The sequence below is a fragment of the Cardiocondyla obscurior genome, linkage group LG04 (assembly GCF_019399895.1).
Source record: "Cardiocondyla obscurior isolate alpha-2009 linkage group LG04, Cobs3.1, whole genome shotgun sequence".
Taxonomy (NCBI): Eukaryota; Metazoa; Arthropoda; class Insecta; order Hymenoptera; family Formicidae; genus Cardiocondyla; species Cardiocondyla obscurior.
This window is the reverse complement of record NC_091867.1, coordinates 1700047-1724697: the sequence shown is the minus strand read 5'-3', so window position 1 is coordinate 1724697 and position 24651 is coordinate 1700047. Positions and strand designations below refer to the sequence as shown.

The window sequence follows — 24651 nt, the reverse complement described above, 5'->3', positions numbered from 1 at the left end:
GGGGTGGACGAGCGGATGTGGCGCCCGGAAGTCCATTTTAACAGCTGGCCTGTCGCCGAGCGGTGGCACACGACGAGCAAACGCAAACGCGGACGCAGTTGCGGAGGAAGCTACGCCGAGGGGAGAACGATGAGGTCGATGATAGCTCTGGCGGCGCAACGATGCCGACGAGTTTCCTGCGCGAGCCGATCGCGTGGCATCTTCCGCCTTTCGAGCTAGGCCGTTAGTCTCTTCCAGTCGTCGGAAATCAGCAGCACGCACTCCCTGTGACGCGCACTTGACGTGAATCCACGCGACGTGAAATCAGGCGCGAGAGAGACGATCTCGCGGCATCCGCGCGATTATCTTCACGAAACTTCACGCGGGATTATCAACGAGCGTCGTCGCCGCGGAACGATACCGATCGGACCGGAGAGATCACCGGCCGGCACACATCCCCCGTGGGCGCTCACAGACTGTTCCGCGTCTCCTCTCGTAGACGCGTGATTTACGGCCGCGGGGCCCGCCGACGAACGCCCGGTTTTGCCGTTGCACGCAGACGCGCGCGCACGCACACGCGCGTCCCGACCGTACGACGGAACGACGCGCCGCCGTGGAACGAAGGCACCGATCGAGAGGGGCGCCCGTCCACCTTTCCGACCTTGCGACGCGGCGACGGTTCGCCCCGAGAGACGCGCCGCGCTGCTCTTGGCGACAAGAAAGCCGCTCTCTCTCCACCGTCGAACCCCGACCGACGCGAACTAACCGAACGTAAGCGCCACCCGTACACGACGAAGAGAAACGTAGGAGGAGAGAGACAGAGATAGAGAGATGGCGGAGTGACGGCACAGCCCGCGCACTAATCACCACTTAATTGACCGAGACCGACGCGGCAGGTCGTGCCATTACGGCTAATTGACTGAACGCTTCAGCGCTGCCGCCGGACGGCGAGGAACGATGTATATTTTCACGCGCGCGCCTCCACCGCGGCGTAGCGGTGCCGTGAAGCCGGGCGGGAGGGGAACGGGTGCGCGCGCGCGAACGCAGATGGACTCCGGACGCGGATTCACGATGGCGAAGAACGAAGGGAGAAACGAGGCTTCGGGTTTTGAAACGATGCTGCTCCTGCGTGCGGCGGTGGCGCGTGCGCCTCGTTTGCACGTAGACCGTCCGGCCCGCCTACGCGGCATACGAGAGAAAATCCATCACTAACGAGACTCGGCGTCCCCCGCTGTCGCGCACAACACGTCAAAGTAGCGCCGCGCGCGGCGCTTCTCGTTTATTTCTCACGTGGGGCACAAACGCAATAACCGCCACGACGTATAACCGACGGCGGCTGGCACTCCACTGACTGGGGAAATGCGCACAGCGCCTTTGGAGACGATGCGCTCGTCCACCTTCGTGCATTTTCGACCGTCCTCGCGGATTCATCCCTACTATCGGACCGACGACGCGTCCGTCCGCACTCCACCAGCGCGTTTTGACCAAGATCGAATTGCCGCCGGCAGGATGGAGTGGGACAGTTCACTTCCCATTCTCTCTCGATTTTTCTGTCTCTCTCTCTTTCTCTTTCTCTCTTCTCCTCCACCGCTCGTCGCAACAGCTCGCTTTCGGCGAGAGCGACGGCCGTCACGCGTTATTACATGCATCTTCGCGAATCACACCGCGAGGCAACGACGAGGACTCTCTTTCTCTCACCTTCGGGTCCCGTTCATCATTCTCGCTCGAGTCACGTAACCTCGACGTGCCTCACTCTCGCAAGAAACTCCTTATTTTTTATTTTTTTTTTTTTTTCCCTCCTTTCTATCGCCCGCTCCAAAACTCGAAAGAACTCAACGATCTCGCGCGAAGAGACCACGAATGGTTTATCTCGCGCAGTTAAATAATTCACGGGTCTCGCTTTTTCCGGTCGTTTTTGCATCTTAAATGCTTATGCATAAAACAATGCGCTCTTGGCGAATTCCGTGCCGGAATTCTCCCGTTATTTTTATACTGCCGCCGCGGCGTTATCCACGGTCAATACCGCCCGGTCCCCTTTTACTTGTTGCTGGCGCGGGGAAAATAATTTCCATCGCAAAAATTGAGGCTTATATTATAGGTATATATATACTATATCGGTGGGATCAGTCGGCGCGCTCTTTTAATATACGCGCACACGTGGCCACTTTGAAAGAGCGCGATACGTTGTTATCGGCTTAACGATCAACTTTAATGGGCACATCAGTTTATTGGATTGCCGGCTACAATAGCCACGAGGATCACCCCCTCCCCCCGCGAAAGGGGGGAATTAATTGTGCATCGCGGATACGCGGAACGCCCCGTGCGCGCGGCAAAGGGAGGGATATTATTGCGGGAGGGTATTTTGTCGACGCCAGGCCGAGCGCCGGCGACGCGAAGTTAATTACCCGTTTACAAGAATTAGCGTATTGGCAATTTCAGCCTTGGGATCGAAATAGATCGACGGGAGAGGGGTGAGGGGGAGGGCGGCGGTAATTGTTCCTGCGGTTAATAGCCGCGTCGGCGAATTGCGCGGATAAGATAATCGCGTCGGGTTATCTCGTAAGGGCTCCGAGTGGACGTGTCGCGTAAATATTAACGGATCGGCAGGACGACGGCGTTCAAGTTACTTTTCCGGTCCCGACGTCGACGAATAAAATGTGACGGCGTTAATCCTCGCGGCTGGGTGCAAACAGCGGCCGAAGCGCGTCAGATGTTAAAACGCGAAAATCGCACAACGCTCCCAGGCACTGTCGAGTCGCAGAGAGGCCGAGTATTTTCCACGTTGAAAATTTCAGCGGCTGCTTTCTCGCGCGCTAAACGCGCGGTAATCTACGGTATTAGGGATCGTTGCGCACCCGCTCTCGCGTAAATGGCTGTTTATTTGGCGTCGATTGACCATGACGGTTTCGTAGATTGTAAACACGCGAAACCGCGAGCTCCAGCGGGACTTGCGCAATTTTTCATCGCGGCCAAGCGACGCGCTGAGATACCCCAAGACTCTAATCTTCCCGAGTGACGTCCGTTAAAACCGCGTTACGTGAAAAAAGCTGATTTACCTTCGTCCGCCCGAGTCAGCCACAGCAGCCTTGACCCCGTAATTAAAGCGCAATGGACTTCGCGAGGAGAAATCGTAAATATTTTCTGAGAAAATGCACGGCCGCCATTTCGCAATGGGATCGCAACTCTAATCATGTGTTTACGCGGACCAATTAAAACTTGTGCAATTGCCCCACCGTTAATACCGTAATATCGCATAAATACCGCGGGACAGAAAATTGTGTCGTAAAATATATTTAGTGCCCTACCGTCCTGAATTTGTCAAACTATTTACCTAGTTTCCCTTCGCGGTTCTTTTGCGACGTTTATTCGTTAGGAAAGATTAAACAACGCCGCGTAATGATACGTGAATCTTGGTACTAGTGGGCGTTCTCGATGTATACGCTCGGCGTTTAATCTAGAGGTGATGTCGACGCGCGTCAAAGGGTTAACGAGTAATGGCACCCTGAATGCGCGGGTGGGTGTCATTGGCCGAGTTCGCCGAGTTCTCTCGCTTCGCGGAAGTCGAATTACGCGGCGGGGCGAAACGACGGAAATAGACGGCACAGATACGCGGGCGCGCGTCAAAGTGACGACGCGCTCGGTAGCGCGCGCGAATTATTTAGGAAGCCGTCGACTTCGTAATCGTTCCATCCACGTCCTCCGTCGTCGTCGTTCTCGCGCCGCTCAACCCGCCTCTCAATCCGCCTCTCGCGTTTACATCGTTTCGATCCCCTTAACGTTCGGATTTCCGGGTGAAGTGGCGGTGGTGGCGGCGGCGGCGGCGGCGACGACGACGACGACGACGACGGAGACGGGGACGGGGACGAGGATTCCGGAGGACGAGGAGGGGAATGACGGCGGTGGTGCGAGTAGAGCCCCGACGGAGTGCAGAGTGGTTGGATTTCAGACCTCGACGGAAAGTAGGAGGTACGCGAGGGGGATGAAGTGACGGAGAGCGCGACTGCGGTAGCTGAGAGGAGGCCGACGAGGGGGTGGCTTGTGCTGGGTGAACAGCGCGTGCCGCTTCAGCGCCAGATGGCCCTGAAAGGAGAAGCGAGATGACGAGAGATGAAGCGGGAAAGGTTAAGCAGAGCAGAGCGAGACGAAAGGACTCTCTCTCGTCTCTGGCGTTTAGCTCGAGGCTGCCGGTTGCGTAAGACGGAAAGAATGGCGAGGAACGGGACATCGGGGACAGACTCTCCCGGGGCCTAGAACGTACACCGGATCGTCTTCCTCCCCCATTCCCTTCTTGTCGAGAGGGATTTCGTGAGAAACGTTTAGCCGGGTAGATTTCGGCGTATCCCGTTCCGTACACGGGCGAAGAGGTCATTCTCCGTTAACGTGGGTGGCACGAGAATCGTGTACTCCGAGAGTTCGACCCTGACATGTCGATTATATTTCGCTTATCTAGTTTCTCGCGACGAAGGGGCTTATTTTGTACAACGATCGGTGTTTATAAAGGGACGGGCTTGCGACCGGATAGCCGACACGGCGATGTTAATGGGAAACGTGGTAGCGTGTTGGCGCAACGCGGGTATTGTTATTGGTGCGCGGCGGTTGTAGGAAGAAATAAGGCTGACGTGGGTTCTCGGAACGATGGAGCGCCCCAAGGGGAGACCGGGGCTAACATTCGTGTCGAGAATCATTTATTCATTCTCGCGGCGTCATATAGCTTACGTACCCACATTCTCCTTAAACGCTATCTCCTTATCGTATCGAAATGCATTTCTCCGTTTCTCGGCGCGGCGCTCAATCGGGGTCCCTCGTATCGAACGAGATTCGGGTCGCGCGGGTATCTGGACGCGCGCGAGTAATTTATATCCCGCCGCCTTCGAGTCGTATGCGACGTGTGCAATTATATGTACGCAAAAATATGCAACACGCTTGAGTTATGCCGGTGGGAGAACCTAGCGGTTTATCAAGTAATTCGATGCGATATCAAAACGGATTGAAATTGCGCGAGGTATTCGGAAACAATTTTGCCCCGTCCGTGCGTCATTTGTAAATATCATCAAGCGCCCTGCGCGCGGCTTTGTGCATTTGCGAGCACCCACTGCATTAATTGCTCCACAGTAGGTTGATAATTAACTATTAACGCGCGCGCTATATTCGTGCCGATTACAGCGATACCGCGGGCATCGATTTTACCCCGACATTACGCTCGGACGCACGAAAGGGAATAATTAAGAGGCCTTTCTCTCTTTCCACGTGACGGCGAACGCACGCCCGGTCTCGCGGTATCAATCTAAAATAATTGCCGCGAAAGAACTCGGGCTGAGAGAGCTATCGATCGCAACGTCGCCCGACGTAGGTAACGTCTAGGACTCTAGGCGCAACAAGTTTCCGTTAACACTTGGGGAGGGAAAAAAAATCTACGTAAATTTAACGTTGGATTGACCGCCGATAATCATTTACACGTTTCATAATTAATAATCGGTTTCATGCGGACAGTTCTTTATTTGTTAAAGACGACATTTGTCCTGCCTAATTGAGACAATTTGAAATTAAAGTAAAAAAAATAAAATAAAATAAAATAAAATAAAATAAAAGAAAGTTTATTAGAAGATCATCGCGAGCTTGACGAAGGTCTCCTTGTTCCTGAGCAAGAACGGCAGCACCGAGATTCGTTCCACCAAGCCCGACATTACGTCTTCCACGTTTTCTACGTAGCCGATGAGCGGATCGTCGATTGGAATATCGTCGTGCGAGGTAGCGATCGACGACAAACGGCCCTCGTGCTGCTGGATGTGTAAAGCAGGCGGGACGAGCTCCTCCGGAGTCATCGTGCGGTTCTCCGGGAGCGTTACGACGTCGCTCGAGATGGTCGATTTATTGCAGGTGCAACTCGCGTGAAACAGCCTCTCGCGGGGAACGGCGCAGCGATGAATGGCGACGGCAGCTGTTGTGGTAGCTTGCGCGAGTGTTTCGCGGACAGGACGGTGTTCCATATTCGATGATCAATTAGCCCTCGTGAGTCGCAATCCCCGCATACGGTGCTCGCGCGCGGTGACGAATGCCTCCGATATATCTGTTGCTCGCCCGTCGTTGTATTACCGCAACCCAGCGCTTGATATACCGCGCGTTCAACAGCTCCGGACGCGCCGGACCGTGCCCGGCGAACGATATTTATGGCTTCCTCGGGAGTCTTTCGACGCGGAAGAGTCAGGCGCGCGGGACGCGGACAGGCCGATTGGGATCAAGTGCCGACATGTTCGACGTACGCGAGCCGGTCGATCGATCTCGAAGGGAACACGCGTCTGTCACGGATACAACCTGGAGACGGACTGACAGCCCACGGAGGGAGAGATAAAAAATGGAGGAAGAAAAAGTGAAGCCCGGAGCACCGTACTCCTGCCGCTAAAGTCTCGCCATGGTTGGCACGAGTTGGCACGAGAATACGAGAAACGAGTTATGAAATGTGTAGATACGCAACGTTACATGGAGGAAGAAAAGGGGAGGGAAGAAATTAAAACAAAAAAAAAAAATGACTTAACTCCACGCGTTCAAATTCGTTACCTCTCATTATTACAGCGGCGGCGATCTTTTTTTCCGGCAGCCTTGACAGCGATATTTTACCGCGCATAACTGACAATCACACAAACGCAATAACCCGACGCGTTCTGACATTTTGCCATGCTCAAGCAGGCGCGCGTGAAATTGTGAAAGAATTCTCGTCTAAGAAAGAGAAACTTGAGAAATATCTATGCATACCTCGGGAGCGTGAATTCCAATTTTGAGCCTACGCGTCTCACCGCGCGGAGGAGACACGGCTAATCGGCCGACGAAAATCAGTTTCCGGCGAGAGGTTTATTCTCGGAACCCCAAACGAACGGTTTGTATATCCTAGCGATTGTCCGAGAGAGCCGCGGCGCCTCGGCAAGGGTCAAGCGTGGAGCAGCCCTGCACGCCACTCGGGACCGTGTCATCGCTCACTCGGCGGGGAAGAAGGGTGAAAGGGAGCGCGGGGCCCCCCTCTTTGTGGGAACGGCGCGTTCGTAGGACCCACGCGAGACATCCCGCAGAGCGTGTTAGGCTTACGGAGGCCGACAGCCCAACAGAGCCGACTGTCTGTCGGGCAAAATCAATACGCGGAGGCGACAGAGAACATCCCCCTCGCCCCTACCGTTCGCCCTAGACTACCCGAGTGCCTGCTATCCTCTTCCATCTCCAGCCTCCGCGCCTCGTACGACCCTTTTTCCGCCTCTTTCGGGGATGCCGTTCACTTTTTCTCTCGTCCCCGGATGAGCGAACGCGTGCCCTCGCCCCTAAAGCCCTCACACACCCTCGTTATTCGCGATCGCCACCCGCCCCGTAACAGCGCGTTGACGTTCTCTAGAGGGTTAATAAGCTGCATTATTTTTAACGCGTTCGGCTCGAAGAAGACTCTGCGTACGCGAGCACCGCAAACGGTTTTACCCTTAACGAGGGTAATCAAGAAGCAGTCACGTTCGTGCTAAAAATATTACGTTCCTCGAAAAAAAAAAAAAAATACAGCGCAACGTTGTACCGTTAAATAGTTAAAAACTCTAGTTTTATCATTAAGCGAAACGCGCGTAATTGCCTTGAGAATTTCCGCGAAAATGTGAGGTAAGAGGGTCGCGGAATCGATCGCGGCAGGAAGAAACGTCGTGCCGTAAAACGAAATCCGTTTGTCGAGCCCGTCGACTTTGACGAACGAATCGAGGCAGAAGGAACGGCCGTGCGAGAAAGCAGAAAGCAGAAAGGGGGAGCTAACCGGAAGGAAGGTTTATTCGTGGTGAAACGAGCCATGGAGCCGCCTGCCAACGCCGCCGCGAGCGGTTCTCCTACTTCGCAAAGCAGTCGACGGTGGTTAATTATTAACACGCGCCAAGCCAGAAGCATACTCCGTTAAGGGAACGCGTCGGAAGGTACACCTCGCTACATGAATTCACGGCATTCGCTCGCGAAGCGTCTAAACGCGAATCTCGCACCGCGAATATCCGATTAAACTGCTCGCGGAACCGCGACATCACCCGGATTGCATTCAACCCTTTCAATCTTTGGAAACAATGCGCCCTTAGAAATGTTTAATGTTTCGTTGACGCTGGATACGACTATACATATACCACCCCGCCGTGATTTTCACGCGAGGCTTTCAATTGCTTATAACTTGTAGGATACAACGAAATGAAACAATCAACTCCATATCCTCGCGAAAATTTAGATTAGACGTCACTTTTCGATGTTCAAATTATTAGTGTACCGTAAAATTTCCAAAGTTATAGGGACCACGCGAAATAATGATTTTTTAAATTGTTTATAACGTGAAACAAATTTTTTTTTTTCCTATTATTTTCCGTTTGTGAATAATGGCGTTCAACAAACTAGGTGAAAACTGGTTTTAATCTTCTTAACGTTAAAATTGAATTGAACTCCATCCTCTTAGGTAGCTTCCGAAGTTTCTGTCTCAAGTATTTAGTCTACTCTGCAAAGACCGATTTAATAACAATAATTCAATTAAAATGTTAAGACGTTACTTTTTCCACCAATATTGCATATTTATTCGTCTCCCGCGTGATCTTGCAAACGTTGGGTGCAACGTGTAGTACGAGTAACTAAATCCGTGGTAGAAATTCCGCGCGGGATCGCAATGGTAATTTGCAACGACTGGAAAAGTGCTGAAAACGTAACAAGAAAATGCAGAAGTCGTTGGTAACTGCGAGTATCGCTTTCTCGCCGAGCGAAAAGGAAGGGTGGAAGTGCGCGGCGGGCAGGTATAATACGATCGTTGAGATCAGGAGGTCGATTAAGGTCGGTCGATCTGGCTTAGAGGGTACCGGGGGTGGCGCTCGAGGTGTCGGATGGGACTTAGCGAAGGGCTTAGCGAGGAGCTTGCGCTCGTGGATGGAGCAAGGGGGTTAAAGTGCGGAAGGTGGAGTGCGGTGCTGCCGTAGGGGATGCGCGGGGGTTACGCGGGAGGAAACGCCGGGTGGATGATGGCCCGGCGGAGGGAAAACCAGGAGGGGCTGAAGGAGAAAGAGCAAACGCCCGCAGCGTGACACCGCATTGCGCCCACTTGCCAACCCGCCCAACACCTAAATTCGAATTAGGGAGCCAGCCCCATCGTTTCTCGTCAACACGCCTGCCGTCCTCGTCTTCTTCTCGACTCGTCCTCGCCCACTCGCCCATCGACCCTCTTCACGGTAAACGTACGGGGCGAGATATCGGCCCTCTCGCCCCCGTCCGTCTGCGCGCACGACATCGATGATCGAGAAGACGAGGCAGGCCCTGATACCAAAACGAAAGGCAACGCCTTTTTATCTCGTTTTAAGCTTAGCAAATACACGGTTCCTCGCGCGCACACGCGTGGGATGTGTACCCGGTGTACATATACGTACATACTAAAAAATATTAAAGTTAAAGTTCTTTAACGATGTGTACGCTTGAGCGTCATATCTTTAGACTTTTTCATGCTTTAACGGTAAACGATCAAATTTTAGGATGCAACAGATTAACGAAAAAATACCGCGCGCGAGGTGTGGCGCATCTCGTTACATTTTTATTTCCTGACACCACGCGCGGCGTTTAACCCGAAAAGCTTTCTCGCCGCGAAAGGTTCCCTTGCGACTTTGTTGCTTTTTTTTTTTAAATCATCGCGATTATTCCGAGTCCGTGAGAGATAAACTGTTCGGCATGTAAAACTTTATTACCAAGACTTTTTCAACTCTGCCATTCTACTATACTTATTTGTTTTTCTATCTAGAATATTTATGTTTGAAACTCTTGCAAAGTGTGCCGGAAATCCTGCCGTTTGACGTGCTAAACGTTTTAGCTATTATTTGGCTGGAACAATAGTCTGGCATTTTTTAATAAGCAGAGTTTGAACATTTAAATTTTAACCACTCACTTTTCATTAACTGCTTTATTTCACTTCAAAGTGAAGTTTACTTCAAAGAAAGATAAGATTTTTTGACGGATAAGAATCTGCGGGATATAAGAAATACGATTGTTATTAGCGGGTTAATTAAATCTAGAGTGTTGTTAACGATGTTTAACCATACGATCCTAATCTTCGTATTTCGAGAACACTGGATATTACGATCAATATAGTAAACTCGATAAGAGTTATTTCATTTAGCTTTTATGAGAGAAAGTTTCCGATCGGAAAGTACCTAAGATAAGTACCCAGCTAAATCTTAAAATCGCGAGTATATTTTTAAGCGAAGAACAGTAATGATAAGAACACGGTACATAATCCCAATAAACATAAACATCAATTTTTTAAAGTCTTCCAAAGTACTTAAATATTTAAATTAATTTTAACGACTTTACTCTGTAACTTTTTATAATTTTGCATACAGCTTAAACTGTGCAAAAATAAAAATATAAAACTAAAATGAAAAGATCGTAAAGATTAGCCGTTTCGCACGATTTCACAGTAAAATGGCTTTAATTAAAACAGTATGACTAAAATAAAAATCAACTTGATATTATTTAAGTAACGAAAGTATTGTAAGGCCGTTATGATCGACACGAGATCGATCCGTGATGCCCCGAGAAAAAGGGAGCGATAGATCAGGGAAAACCGCGATTGATTCATCGAAATAGCGCGCCGATACGGGGAAAAGAAAAAGAAACGGGTCAGAGCACGAGCAGGTGCGACCGGCCAGACAGTCAGTCAGTCGACAGAAAAGAAAGCGAATAATCAAAATATAGAAGCGGGTACGTGTTACCGAGTATTAGTTAGAACTGACGGAAAAATAAAAGCGAGATTCGGGTGATCCGGAATACATTTATCGGGCCGTGAGCCCACTGTAATAAACTGTAAATGTGGATACATATCAGAACAAAAAAAAAAATGAGTGTTTATTTCTTACAGTATGCTTCAACTACCGACGCTAAAGAAAACCTTCCGAGAGTTGTTGATCCTTTAATTAAGAAGTACTAAGTGCATTACTGTGCAAGAAACGAGAAAAGTTTAAAACTCGCTGAGTATACTTTTAAATATACTCAGAATACGCTAAACGTCTTATTTAGATAGTCAAATAACGTGATAATTTTTACTTCGTTTTTCAACTCCAAGCATACAGAAAAGTTTGAAAAATGTTGACATACATGAAAAATATTTATATAAAAAAATCCATGACATAATACGAAACTCTCCACATAGTAAATATATTTTACTTAAATTACCACTTACCTTGTTCCTTCTCCGAAATTTTAACAGGTGCTTTTTTATCGGGAGCCTTTGGTGAACAGTTCTTTCGTGCTGGCCTAACAGTTAATGTCGGTGGAACCTGTCGGAGATAAACAAACGTAGCTGTAGCAATCTATTTTTTTTTCTTTTTTTTTTTGACATATAATAGACTTTGTCTAATTACGCGCGCATTACATCGTCGACGTAACACATAAATGACGTACTCACCACTTTCTCAGACCTTTCCCCCGATGGTAATCTGGCTATAGCCGCGTCGGGACTATCCTCGGGCGGCGGAGGTTGCACAATCCAATTGTATTCTCGTTTCTCAACAGGCAAGCCCCATCTCTCATACTCGAGACTTTGCGTACGCAAGGTCTCATAACAGTCCAAACACACTACCGCGTAATCGCCATTCTCTAACAGTAGACTCTTCTCCGGTTGTCTATGATACCTCAGGAACGGGAAGTCTTTCACTGTTAGCGCTCGTACCCGTTTCCTGTACGTCACAATGCCGCAAACGTAACAGCAATAGTCGTGGGTGTTATACTGGCGCTCGGCAGCATTCACTTGCTGGCCACTGGGAAGAGATTCGTGTTGACGCCATTGCGCCAACAGTGAATGATAACAAAATGTGCAGACCAGGGCGGAGCCATCCTCGCGAAGTTGCTCAGCGTTCGCCGGTGATTGATGACGCAATAATTCAGGGAAAAATGGTGCGTTTCGACCCTGAGGACGACCATATAGAACTCTCGCCAGAGTTAAATCACTGTGTAAACCGCATAAGAAACAATAAATCGAGCTGCTCGATGTGCCTGGATTACTTCCAAACGTTCGATCTGAACTGGAGCTCGGTGGTGTAGCAACTGACCGATTCACGTCACCATTTGGATGTGGACTAGGAATATCATACCTGAAATTGACCAAATATTACAATTATTATATTAAAAAAAAAATATTTTAACGTAATACACGATAGATTTCAAAAAACAATTATTTTTAAATAATTAATTAAATTAACATTAAAAACAGTCATTAATTTCAATGTAAAATATTACCTAATATTGTATAATTATTCTTTTACAAAAATAAAACGGTAGAAACACATAAGATGATATAATCAGTTAAAATTAATGTTTTTGATCAATTTGCAAAACACTATATTATTAAATGCAATATATGTAAAGTAAAGATTAATAGTTAATATAATTTGCGGTGGACTAACCTGCGGCGTTCTAAAGGAACCCGTTCAGCATCCATACTTTCCCACTGTTGCGCAAGATGATTCACACAGTGACTACATGCCAATACTCTCCCATGACTGTCCATGCAAGCATTTTCTGACGTACGTGCCATTCCTCTCAAGCAAGGAAAATGCATAGCATGTGAATTCATTCCCTCCGGACTCGTAGATAACCTGATAAGAATGAAAAACAACCTTATATCCTGATAAGAATAAAGAATAAGAATATGATAGCCTAACCTGATAAGGATAAAGGATATAGAATTATTATCAGCTCGCAATAGGATTATATTAATTGTAATTTTCTCGGGTACATTTATATGTAACTTACCATTCCATATGAGTACGAGGATACAATCTTTCACAGATATAGCACCTATAATTTTGGCCAAGCGCAACAGTCCCATTTTCTGCCGGACCATTGCTAGGTGAATTTCTTTGCCCAGGTGTGGGCGCTTTCACAGTGGTACTACTACTACTACTGCTTCGTTGCTTGTTTGTAGCAACCGTTGACTTATTTAAGTCGTATGGCTTAAAGCGAATATCGCTACCAGCTGAATTGGCTGGAGATTTTGGAACCGCGGGCCGTGGCGAAGGACCTGCAACGAAAATATTTAATCCTTTTAAACATTGTCTATAGACACTAGTAAAGAATGTAAATATTCTTGGAAATTAACCAAGACTAACCTTGTTGACGAAAATCGACATTTTGTCCAGCTGGCTGCGCCTCGTGATTTTCTCCGCCAAACACCTGCTGCTTTTGCGGGATAGCTTTATAACAAATGGAGCAAACCTGCACCATTCCCTGAGGACTAATAGGACTAGCTCCTGTCGGAGGTCTCAGATGATAAATAAAGGGGAAGTACGCCTCCTTCTCTGGATTAGGACAGCAATACAGAAGTCTAATACTGGATGAAGGGTACTCGAGAGCGCAAGTGTAACAAATAAACGTAGTTGTATCCATTGCAGGTGCTTGTCGCTTGCGAAGCGTATAGTTTCTATCACTGTGCGGTACTCCTTGCCGCGTATATGCTTTCCACTGTATTAAAAGATGATTCTGGCACGCTGAGCAGGCCTAAAAAATATATAAACTTACTATATGTAAAAAAAAACATATATAAATTATTATAAAAATATTGAAAAAAATTTTACAATGCAGCAAAAAAAAAAAAAAAAAATATATATATCGAAAAATGTACCTGCACTCGTCCAGCACTGTCCATAGGTCGACTTCTACTCGGTCTGGGATGAAGCATCAGTGATGGAAAGAACGGTGGTGGACTGGAAGAAGGATGCGGCGGGGTTGGCAGTGGCTTCGCAGCGATATGACTGAGAGATCCTCTCTTAAATTCATCTCCGCACACGTAACAAACTTCAGTGACAGAGTTTTTGTCCGGCATCGACAGATCCAGGATGTCCGTGCCGACGCTAGATGATGATCCGCCGCTGTAGATAGCTGCAATCGTAACACCAACTTGATTACGCAGTTCGTTCATTGCCGACAAACGTTCCGTTTCACACAACATTTTACGCGTAAAATCCGTGAATGCGCAACGACACAACTGGCCATCCTATTTGTTCCGGGAATCGCGCACGCCTTCGACATTATCATCACGCTGCACGTGGCCTACTTAGAGCCTATTTTTGCGGGTTTATCTCCGCGCCGTATCCAAATACGAAGAACACTGATAGTTTCTCGTACTTTCGTTTGTGACGACGAACAGTGTTTCAATAGCTCTATTTCAAACGACCCGGTTATCTGTCGGGGCACCCGCTGACTAATGAATATCAGATCGGTCGGATCGAAATTGTAGAGGTCATCGAGACTCAACAATCCACAAACACGCGCGACGTGCGGGAAGAAAATCGCTTAGAATCACCACTCAAATTGAACGTGTACATTGAATGAATCGACGACTCTTCGCCGCGACTTCCACATACTTCTTATCTACAAAACTGTTAACCTTTACTTTCAAACGTTTACATTAGTGCACGGAAGAACTAAGACCAGCATAAATAACGATCTGATTCCGTATATTTACCACGTACACATTCTAAAGTGAGATAACGTAATAGCAGCGAAAAACAGTTTTTACTCCTATCAGATAGCGCTTGTCCAAGGTGATTTCATGTCCATTTTATTAAGAGTACACTTCAGACCTGTTTTAAGTATTAAGCACATTAAAAGTTCTTCAGCACGATTGCCATTTATTATTTCCACATTGCGTCGTATATATCGAAGATACTTTATCTATATCTAAGCGTACTGTTGTTGCTCTTTATATATAGGATGGCCAATAAGTCGTAATGATCGTAATAACCGGTAAAAATGTGATCTGTATCTTATCATTTAAAAATAACACATCAGGAATTAACCTACTAGACAAAACGTAAGACAAGTATCTAATCAATATACACAAATCTCTTATTTCACATTCAACACCAATTCGGTTTTATTTTCGTCATTATTATTTCTTTAATAGTTATACCACAATTTACTGTATAAAAATCAGATTTATTATTTTTTTTTTTATTTTTATTAAAGTAAATTTTTCAACGATTATATCCCAATTCACTGTATAATGAACAGTGCATTCTTTGATTCTCTCCAAGCTAGGAATAAAAGCAGTAAGTTGACCTCAGATAAAGATCCAATTAAACTCCCTCGGTCAATTTAATAATTAGGAAGATCCCGGACTGCGTCCTGTTCTATATATACGTCTCTTTAAGAAATAGTTGCTTATCGATACAGTAGCATTATCAAAAATCTTAAGAAGTATAAACTCAAAAAATGTAAACTCAAAAAGTATTAACTAAAAACAAAAAAGAATATATAAATAAAGAAATAGAATAAATACGACGTTAAATATGTTTTCTGTGGCGTAGTATCGAGTATGCATTAATGAGGCTCGGCTAATGAATAATGATTATAACCTGCAGGCGGCGGTAAGGTGGGCTGTGGTGCAGGTGAGCTTCTAGGTGCATGTCTCAAATCCAATGCCGCTTCATTGGATATTCTAGCGTCTTCGACAGGTTGTCGTGGGCTTTGCAACCTTTGATGAGGTGACTGCAATCTGTGGTGGGGAGATTCCATCGTAAGCCTCGCTTGTTCCAAGTGCCTGTGCGTCTCCGTCGTGTTAGAAAGCGGCCTTGACACTTCGGCAACCGAATTCGACGGCGGTCTAGTCTGCTCGACTCTCGGCGAAGGCGAGTTCGGTGGTAATCGAGGTGAAATGCCGACCGGCCGACTTTCCTGCCTGAGCGACGGCGCCTGGTCGTTCGTCAAGCCTAAAACCTGGGCAGCGTACTCGCCCTGAAGTGCCATCTCGGCCCCTGTGAACGGGCCGCCGTCGCATCTCTTCAACCAATAAATCCGTTGGCTGTGTGGTCTAGCCTCTCGCTCGTAGCTCTCCCATTGTTGCAACAGCAGAATGTAACAGAGATTGCAGGCCTTGACAGCACCGCTTCTGGCACCATCGCCGCGGTAGCCGCTTGGCGGCTCGTGCGACTCGAGAAATGGAAAATAGGGCTCATTGGGCGAACCACCTGGACTTGGTTTCACTCGTAGCCAATGCTGCTCGCTGTGGCCTACGGCGCCACAGACGAAGCAGATCCTCGCTCCGCCGCTATCCTCGAGCGGATTGGGCTGCGCATTCGTGAGCGATTGCCCCTCAAGTCCCGGCTCATTCTTCACATATAATTTGCCTTCCATCATGTCAGGAAACCATTGGATCCCTTTTTAACGCCCTCTTATAGCTTTGTGTTTGGCACGCATGTACGATCAGAAATCACAGTGGTCGATAGAGCTTCTATCTCTGGCATATATCTGAAAGTATAGAATAACTTCATTAATAAAATACATCATTAATATAAAATATCTATTTGCATTATGACTTGGCGATTGATAACTAAGAAATAATATATTCCCTGTGTCCGAGTCAACTATGAACAAATGCATTTAAATAGCAAATTATTTCAAACAATTGTACAGCGAACAAGGCCTTTAGCTTTCAGAAACGATAGCAATCATTCATCATGCCACGACTCACGAAGCAATTTGTTTGTACTACTTGATAACAAGCTGCATTTACTAGTGCAGCGACAAAGACAATTCTGAAGCAAATTCTGCGGCTTTTAATCCCGCCGTAAGTACGTTTCCGTCGCAAATCAAGCGGTACTTGACGAAAACAGTTCTCCGAAATGACGACGGTTATCAGACACGTTTCGAAAGGACTATTCGGAAAGCTGTGACGTTCGTCCACGGAATCTATTCGCGATGCATTTAGACCGGCCGCAGGCATGCGGTATATTTTTAGAGCGTCGCTACGTCGACGTTTACCGAGCCCGACCAGAGATCAACTTCTCGGTACATCGGTAAGCGAAATGCCTAAAGGATCGTCGCTCGGCGGGTGTGTGCGTTATCCGTGCGCCTTCTCGGCGGCGAGGAAGCGGGGTGAGGGAGGCCGGGATGCGGGCGAGACGCGAACGTAGGCGTGGAGGTGTTTCGGAGATCCGCGCCCGGCCGACGAGGACGTTCGTTGTTCCGGCGCGGGCGATCGACGGAGACGATGAAGCTTGGCGTTTCAGGCACAATGGTGGTGGCGAGAGCTCGGCCGCAGAGCCCGGGCGGTTGGCGACGCCGAGACGGCGGGCGCGCCGTGGTCGCCGCGCTCTCGCCGCCGATCCTCTCGGCGACGCCGTGAACACGCGGGGAGGGGAGGGGGAAGGAAGCCGGGCGATCGCCGACAATCGTCGACGATTGCACGGGCGCGCGCGCGAGGCTGCACGACACTCACGTTCTCACAGTTCGGCAGGGCTGGCCACAACATCGCGTCGCTGCTGCACCGGGGTCCCGGTCTCGGTGGCGGCTGCTGCCGCGGTTCGTTTGCACTTGGACGTTTGCGGAGCTCCCTTATCGCGGGCCCTAATCCCTGCCATACGTGCTCGAGCGGCGCAGCACGGTGCCGCGGGGTATCACCTTCGTCGTCACGCCGGCGGTCCCGCTCATATTTACACGCGCCAGCGACACCGGCGTATGGTCGACACCCAACCTTTAAACACGTATCTCCACTGTTGCGCCTGGCTTCGAGCTAACGACGAGATCGCTATCACGGGCGACTAGGAACGATGCATTTTCCGATGGCACAGCACCCGCGACTTCGCCCTCACTTCGCCGCCATGTTGCAAAATCCCGATCCGCCGTCCCATCATGCCACGCAGCTTCGTCATATGACAGCGCCGCCGTGTCGGCCAATAAAAACGCGCGGCTGTCGCGACCTCCGCGACCGGACTGCCTCCACGGTCTAACTGGCGCTAAATTCGAATTGCAGGCCACGACCCGATGCACTCGTGAACCGCGTCCGTTCTTTGTCTCTGGGCAAACTTTGTAACCCCAAAACGTTTAAACTCCGGAAAGTTTATCGATGAACTCGAAAACTTTCATAATCGTTGAATTTATTTTCGTAATTTTCACGATCGCTTCTTTCGTCGAGAATAAATGAATGATATCGAAACGGTACTAAAATATCGCCTGCCACTCTTTCTATTATTATATTTCTTCTCTCCGCGATTGATTATCGATAAGAATAAACTGCGAAGCTCATTGATTGATAACATGCCTTATCGAGACGCTGCGTTATTGTCTTAGTTCAGTTACCCGCGATCGCGAGCTTAGGTTTTTCCGAACTAAAATATTTTTCAACGGTAAAAATTGCAAATTGTACGCTGAGAGACAGATATGGCGACGGCAGCTAGCGAACATGATTTTAGCGTCGTGTGCGTCGAGTTTCACATGTACCGTACGTATATACCGCGCCGGCCGGTTTGCCGAAGACTGATTTCTCCTCGTTCTCTCATCCTTTGCCTCTGTCGCCTAGGGTTACGTACACTAGCCGCTATTGCCGCAAAAAATGCCATATCTGCTCTTCGGTGCACCCTGTCGCGATTTTTAAAACTGCAATGTCAACGTGAAACGGCGAAATCGCCGAAGGCAGAAATTTCGTCCATTTACTTTTTTTTTGCGCCAAATGTAAATGTAAGAGGGAAGAAAGAAAGAATAAAAAAAGGAAAGAGTAGAGACGACTATGCAGTCGTAACGCGACCCCGCTTTCTACAAACGCGCCGACAAACGAACTGGTCGTTCCACGGCGCGATGCTAATTTTCATTTTTTTTTTTATGCTGACACAATATCTGCTGAATATAGAAAACCGAACGTGCGTGAGAAATGCCGCAACGAATATCGCTCTTGTGAAACGCTAAGGTATTTCACAATAAGGTGAAATATATGTATAACAGAAAATTGCAAAACTTTAGGACGTACCTAAGCACAACTCGCGTCTGCAATTATTTTATTAAATTATATATAATATGTAATATAAACGAAAATTTAATCACTATAATTATAATAAATAATACAACAAATTAAAAAGATTGCTCGGCGCAAAGATAAGGAGAGAAGCGACAAAAGAAAACACAGTTTCAATGTTTCACGGTATTTAATCAACAGATCGGAACATCGTATTGAACGCTAAGATTTACATCTCGTGGATTGTAGTAATTTCATACGTGCGCGCTTGACCGTCTCGCGCAGTCTCTCGAATTTTGATATAATACTAAAAGTAATTGGAAATACTTTAAAAATACTCTTTGCAAATGATAGCTTTTAGAAATATACACACTTTCTCTCCCTTCCATTCTCTCGGATCATTTTTCGTTTCTACCATACATATCTATCAGCTACAATATTTTGAATTCTTGTTTCTTCTTCTTTATGTTTTATACAGAGATTTAAAATCACAAGAAATTTTTATTATTCGTAACGTGTAATATTAGCGTTATTGTTTTCATTATTATTAATAATCTTACAGCTAATCGACACGTAATAATGGTACAAAGTTATTTTTTTTTTTTTCACATTTGCGTCTGCGGACCCATTATATTTCGTAGAATGTAATCGCAATTATATGGATCGTTTCCGAAGCTTATCGTCAAAATTATCCCACGCAGTTACGCGATATTTCACAGAAATATTTTATCTTAGCGCACATAGCGGCTGCCTAGTTACTGAATTGCATTGAATTGCATAATCACGATTTTTAACGTAACAGTTTTACATACGACATATACATCCTGATACTCGCGTTAATGTCTATAAAAAAAAAAAACAGAAAAAAAAAAAGAATAGATCACTCAAAAACGATACTCTGATCTTGCAGATACAATGTAGCTTCGTTATTATATCGACTTGTGAGTTATAAATCTACAACATGTCTCACAATAGTATAGAATACTAAATGTGCATTTTTCAAATAAAAAGAAAGCTACGCTGTAACTGAAGAGGAGCTTCTTAAAGGGTATTAAACATAGCGGCGAGTAAATACATATTATCATCTCTTCTTATAAATAATTACAAACTAAGTCTGCTTTGCATTGATAAATGACTATAACAATTTTTTTTTTTATTTTCTGTCTTTCGCTCTCTTCTTCTTTAACTCTTTATCACTTTCGTCACTCATACAAAGTTCATAGAATGCTACTGAATGTTAGAAATAATTTATTAGAGGTTATCACTCCACATTATATTATTATTTAATTTTTGTTTTGTTTTGTTCAAACCGGAATTAAAAAAAAAAAGATCCAATACTTAAAATTTTTTTTTATCAGCTAAAGATACACGATTTAAACGACAATGTGTCGTATTTTCATTCAGAAGTAGAACTTTGTGTCTTCTCAAACACAAAATGCCATTTGCTTTTTATTCTATGATTTATTTATCTTTTAAGTGCAAAGCGCAGGCAATTAATTCGTCTTGCTTTTATTATGACTTACTTGAAGAGTGACGTATGCGCGTAGTATATTAAAACAGATTTGACATTTGGTGAACTTATGACTTTTACTCGTTTAACCCTACCGCTGCGGGTTATCTCATTTTTTATGTACATATATAAACAGATATTACGGTAATAAAGTTTTTCTTTCTTCATATAGGATGCTTCAATAAATTAAAAAAAAAAAAAAAAAAAGGAGCCTAAGATATAACTCGAATTGCCTTCGACTAGCAATTCTGCTACGATTATATCTTTTAATTCTAGGTGTTCACTACGTGATAAAAATAGATTCATAATACACAGCTAAATGTGATGTCTGCGTTACTTTATCACTACAGTCTACTCTTTAGTTAAAACAATGCATTACATAATACTCTAAGTCCATCGTAAATTGTATGTAAATACCGTAATTAATGTCGACACGGTTTAAACTTTATTTTATCGAAACATCCGTTAGAAGCGGTTATATTATAGTAGTTGTTTTGTAAACGATACTACACATATATGCGTAATGAATAGCGAATGTTGTAGTAAAAATATGCTGGGTCACTGGTTCCGATAAAAGTTCTCGACCCAATGTGTATGTATAACCTGCGAGTGTTATCTAGATCAGAGTGAACATATGACCAAAAAGAAGCGTATCTATCTAAGAGGAACACAGAAGCATTGAGAAAGATCATGAAATAACAAGGAAAAAATTGGTCCGATCATCAGTTGGAAATGAAAATTTACACCAAGTGCTTTTGAATCTTGTACAATATAAGTTACATCTTTGTTTGCACACGTCGGCAGCACTGCTCCTTATTAGACTCATGCTGCTAATAGCACTTTTCGATCGCTTGATTAAAAGAACTATTCGTAACGTCATTACAAATACGTAGACACAATGATGTAATCTTGTCATTCTCTCATTAGATTTTACCTACGTTATATAACCTGGGGTACCTTCTCCATCTTCTCAACAATATCATCTTTAATCACAGTACTGTCAAACCCATTTCTCATTTTCAATATTTTCATATCATTCACCCTGTTTTGTTAAATTTTTTTTTTTAAAAAGGCAATTAATATCTTTCTAAAAAAAACTTGTTTCTTTGGCTAAAAAATGAAGAAAACCCCCTTCTGATAATTCCAGCAATTTTTACTGGCACATGTTTCTACATTAAAAAATGTTGCATATAATTAAAATAGTTTCGGTAACTTAAAAAAAAAGTAATTAAAAAAAGTAACGCAACAATGACGTAGTCTCTAACTATTAATAAAATTAATTCGGTACAAAAAAAAACTAATTATAGTTATCGTGAAAGTAAGTAAATATCAATTTTTTAAAATATATAAATTAAAAGAATAAAAACAGAAAAATATCGAAGTAACAGCAAATAATAATAAAATATGCAGTTGCACGTAACTGAACTCGTCGTGCGAAATAAAAATTTTAAAAATTGGATGAAACCCAGCGAGCGTTGTCACGGGATGCAATCCAATAAACATCGAAACGTACGCTCAGTGGGTAACAGTAAAAGTATTTCACTCTTCTGTACGTTAATACGCTCTCCCTGCGCGGCAAGTAACAATCCTGAAAAATTTCTCGAACGCGCCGAGCCTGCTAACTCGACGCTCTCAAATGTTGGGGTCCACCGATGGCTCGTTGTTCAGAATTCTTTTATCTTTTATCTCCTCTGTCAGCGGCTTACTAAATACAGGCTCAATTGTCTCCGAGAGCAGTTTTGAATTGTGTTTGTCGATGTGCGTCAGCTCGATTGGGAGGTATATCGTCCGGCAGTAATCGATGTCGGCCCGACATAACGGGCAACGCTCACAGCGACGGGCGCAGTCCAGACAGGCCACAGCGTGGCCGCAGGGAAACAGGGCAGTGTCCAGGCTCCGGTCCATACAGATTCGGCAGAGCATAGCGTCCAATAGTCTGGCTAGGCATTCTCGGGATTCCTAAAATCGTGCGAATCGTATTTGTATCAAATACGCTGCTCACCGACGAGTCTTACGATTGTCAGTCACGGCATTCGTCGCTCACCTTGCACTTAGGATTCTCGCACTCCCCGCAGGCATGCCTGTCGAGGATCTCGTTCTCCTCCGGCAGAGCTATGGTCGTCGCTTCGCAATAAAGCGCACGCCGCGCATTATCGTATACCTCCCGACAGGTCCTGCGTATGTCGAACACGTACTTCTTGCCCAGGGTCGAGTCCTCGTTGAAAATCGAAATTATTGTCCCCTGAAGAAAAGCAACAGAATACGGATTAAACCGTCATTCGAACAAAACATAATAGGACTTAAAAAAAGTGCCGCGCTTTTTAAGAGATTAATTATAATATAGTATACTATGTAGTACAATTAATTATACCTTTAAATCGCGAATAAACTGCGCGGTAACTGCGCTCCTAACTGTTTCACAGCTGTAGAACGCATGTTTCTCGGTGATTGCTCTGTAAAGTCCGCTGGCGGATTGGCTGGAGTCTAATTTAAAGTCCAGCGACGTCTCCTCGCCGTCTAGAGAGAGGTAAACCAGATGGAACATCCGCCGTTGCGACGTAGCGCTTTGTATAGCCGTATACGGTATGCTGCAATACATAATACATTGTATAACAAATCGTAGGCACAAAGATAAAGATAAAGTAAAATTTCGATGTTAATCTTCCTTTCTCTGCATAATGCATAAAGGCCTGGAACCGACCATATTGATCTTATCGTACGTAAGCGTCTTTATCTATCTTTCGCGAATCTTATTAACGTAGAAACGCGGTCTCTCTCTTTTGTTGTTTTTACATTACTAGAAATTACAGAGCTCGCGCTTCCCGCGCGTTAACTTACTTCTACGTGAAAGAAAACTGTTTTACATTTAATAATATTCATTAATAAACTACGGATGTACACCAAAAAAACGGATATGGCGTTTGCTGCGGCGACGGCGGCTAGCGTACGTGATCCTCCGCCGCCTAGGGAGAGGATGGGAGAAGGGGGGAAAGGTAGTGAGGCGCGCTCGCTTGAGCTCCTCAGTCTTCGGGAGTCGACGATCCTCGGTACATCTACTTGACGCACACCACGCTAAGGTCACGTACGCTAGCCGCCGTCGCTGCAGCAAGCGCGATATTTGTCTTTCAGCGTACGTACGTTTTCTACACGATGCTTAAAACTATTTTCGTTCCATTAAATGTAATTTATATCTATCTTCGAACGTTAATTATATTCAGTTCTTCAGACCGAATTACAGAAAGTACAAATGAACTAACGTAGTCGACAAGAACCGAAATAAATCTACTACTTAAAGATTCGCGGTACCTACATCGGAGATAATATTCGGCGTAATATTCGATAGAATATTCGGCACGATGTTCAATGTTAAAGTTCTCTTGTAGCAAGTTAACCTACGAGGGGTGAGATAAATAAACAGGCGGGTGGGCGAGTGCGCGTGTTGCGTACCCTTGTGAGCGGTACCTCGATCGGGTGAATCGGTCAAACGTACACGCATTCCATACTTAGTATACATATACTTGGTGATCAGAACTATCGGCTATCGCAAATTACCCTCTAAAATCAGTAATCTCGAACGCAGAGTATTAATGAAACAAGACGTCGCACATAATATTTCGCAGATCTCATTACGAGACATTTTTAATTCTTCCTCTTGCGTTTTTTAATCTTTATACCACCGCAGTCGTTTAATTCTATATAATAAAGTACTTTTTTTTCCACGGGTACGACTTCGTTGCGATGGTAGACATCCGGAGGTTATTTTCTAAGCTCTTCCGTCTAGAATTATTTAGAATAACTCGAAGAAGAAATTAACGTGCTCTCGTTGGTAATGCGAGTGATTATATACGCTGTCGGTTTGTTAGTCGAAAGTGCTATACAGTATCGGACGGAAAGCTATGATCATAATTAGTTTTCGCGATTTTAATTAATCCACATGTGTTTTTGTGACTAGTGCCAGAAAGAAAGCTCGACGTCCTGAAAGGAGACCTCGGAAAGGCATCGTGCTTCGACGAAGCAACGTCATGGTAAGCATAATTTTTTACTTAAATAGAAATTATAATTTTGTTTCGTTACTTAATTAAAAAATTAATTAAAGGCGCGTAACATTTTTCTTTTTCTTTTATCAAAGGATATTAATCTGAGCGCTCTACAATTTATATTTTACATTTTTATGTTACAGTGTCGTCGTAGCAGTATTATCTTGGCGTAACTCCGCTTGGCTGCAGATTAAATCGGTGAGTCGATAATCATTTCTTTTCTTTTACGTTGTGCATTGATCTCTGCGATACGAGAAGTTGTAGAAATTACGTACAGTTATATAAAAAAATTTTATTTTGATAACAAAAGTTTGCTCCGCAATATGGCTGTTGGAAACGATTATCTCGGTAGATGGTATAAAATGTAGTAGCCGGGACGT

General features: G+C 45.4%; 2 protein-coding genes across 2 annotated transcripts in view; both read right to left on the bottom strand.

Moving 5' to 3' along the window:
• Px (plexus) overlaps window positions 1-17355 on the bottom strand; it is an 85223-nt gene extending 67868 nt beyond the window's left edge. Inside the window, exons 1-8 of the mRNA XM_070655345.1 lie at window positions 17216-17355; window positions 15354-16245; window positions 13619-13875; window positions 13107-13494; window positions 12751-13018; window positions 12402-12593; window positions 11405-12089; window positions 11180-11276 (exon numbers count right to left, since the gene is read on the bottom strand). Coding sequence (XP_070511446.1) covers window positions 11180-11276; window positions 11405-12089; window positions 12402-12593; window positions 12751-13018; window positions 13107-13494; window positions 13619-13875; window positions 15354-16134 — 2668 coding nt within the window. The 5' untranslated portion in view covers window positions 16135-16245; window positions 17216-17355. The remainder of the gene's footprint in view (window positions 1-11179; window positions 11277-11404; window positions 12090-12401; window positions 12594-12750; window positions 13019-13106; window positions 13495-13618; window positions 13876-15353; window positions 16246-17215) is intronic.
• Window positions 17356-20307: 2952 nt separating this feature from the next.
• Dnr1 (defense repressor 1) overlaps window positions 20308-24651 on the bottom strand; it is a 137253-nt gene continuing 132909 nt past the window's right edge. Inside the window, exons 5-7 of the mRNA XM_070655373.1 lie at window positions 22606-22822; window positions 22279-22476; window positions 20308-22193 (exon numbers count right to left, since the gene is read on the bottom strand). Coding sequence (XP_070511474.1) covers window positions 21867-22193; window positions 22279-22476; window positions 22606-22822 — 742 coding nt within the window. The 3' untranslated portion in view covers window positions 20308-21866. The remainder of the gene's footprint in view (window positions 22194-22278; window positions 22477-22605; window positions 22823-24651) is intronic.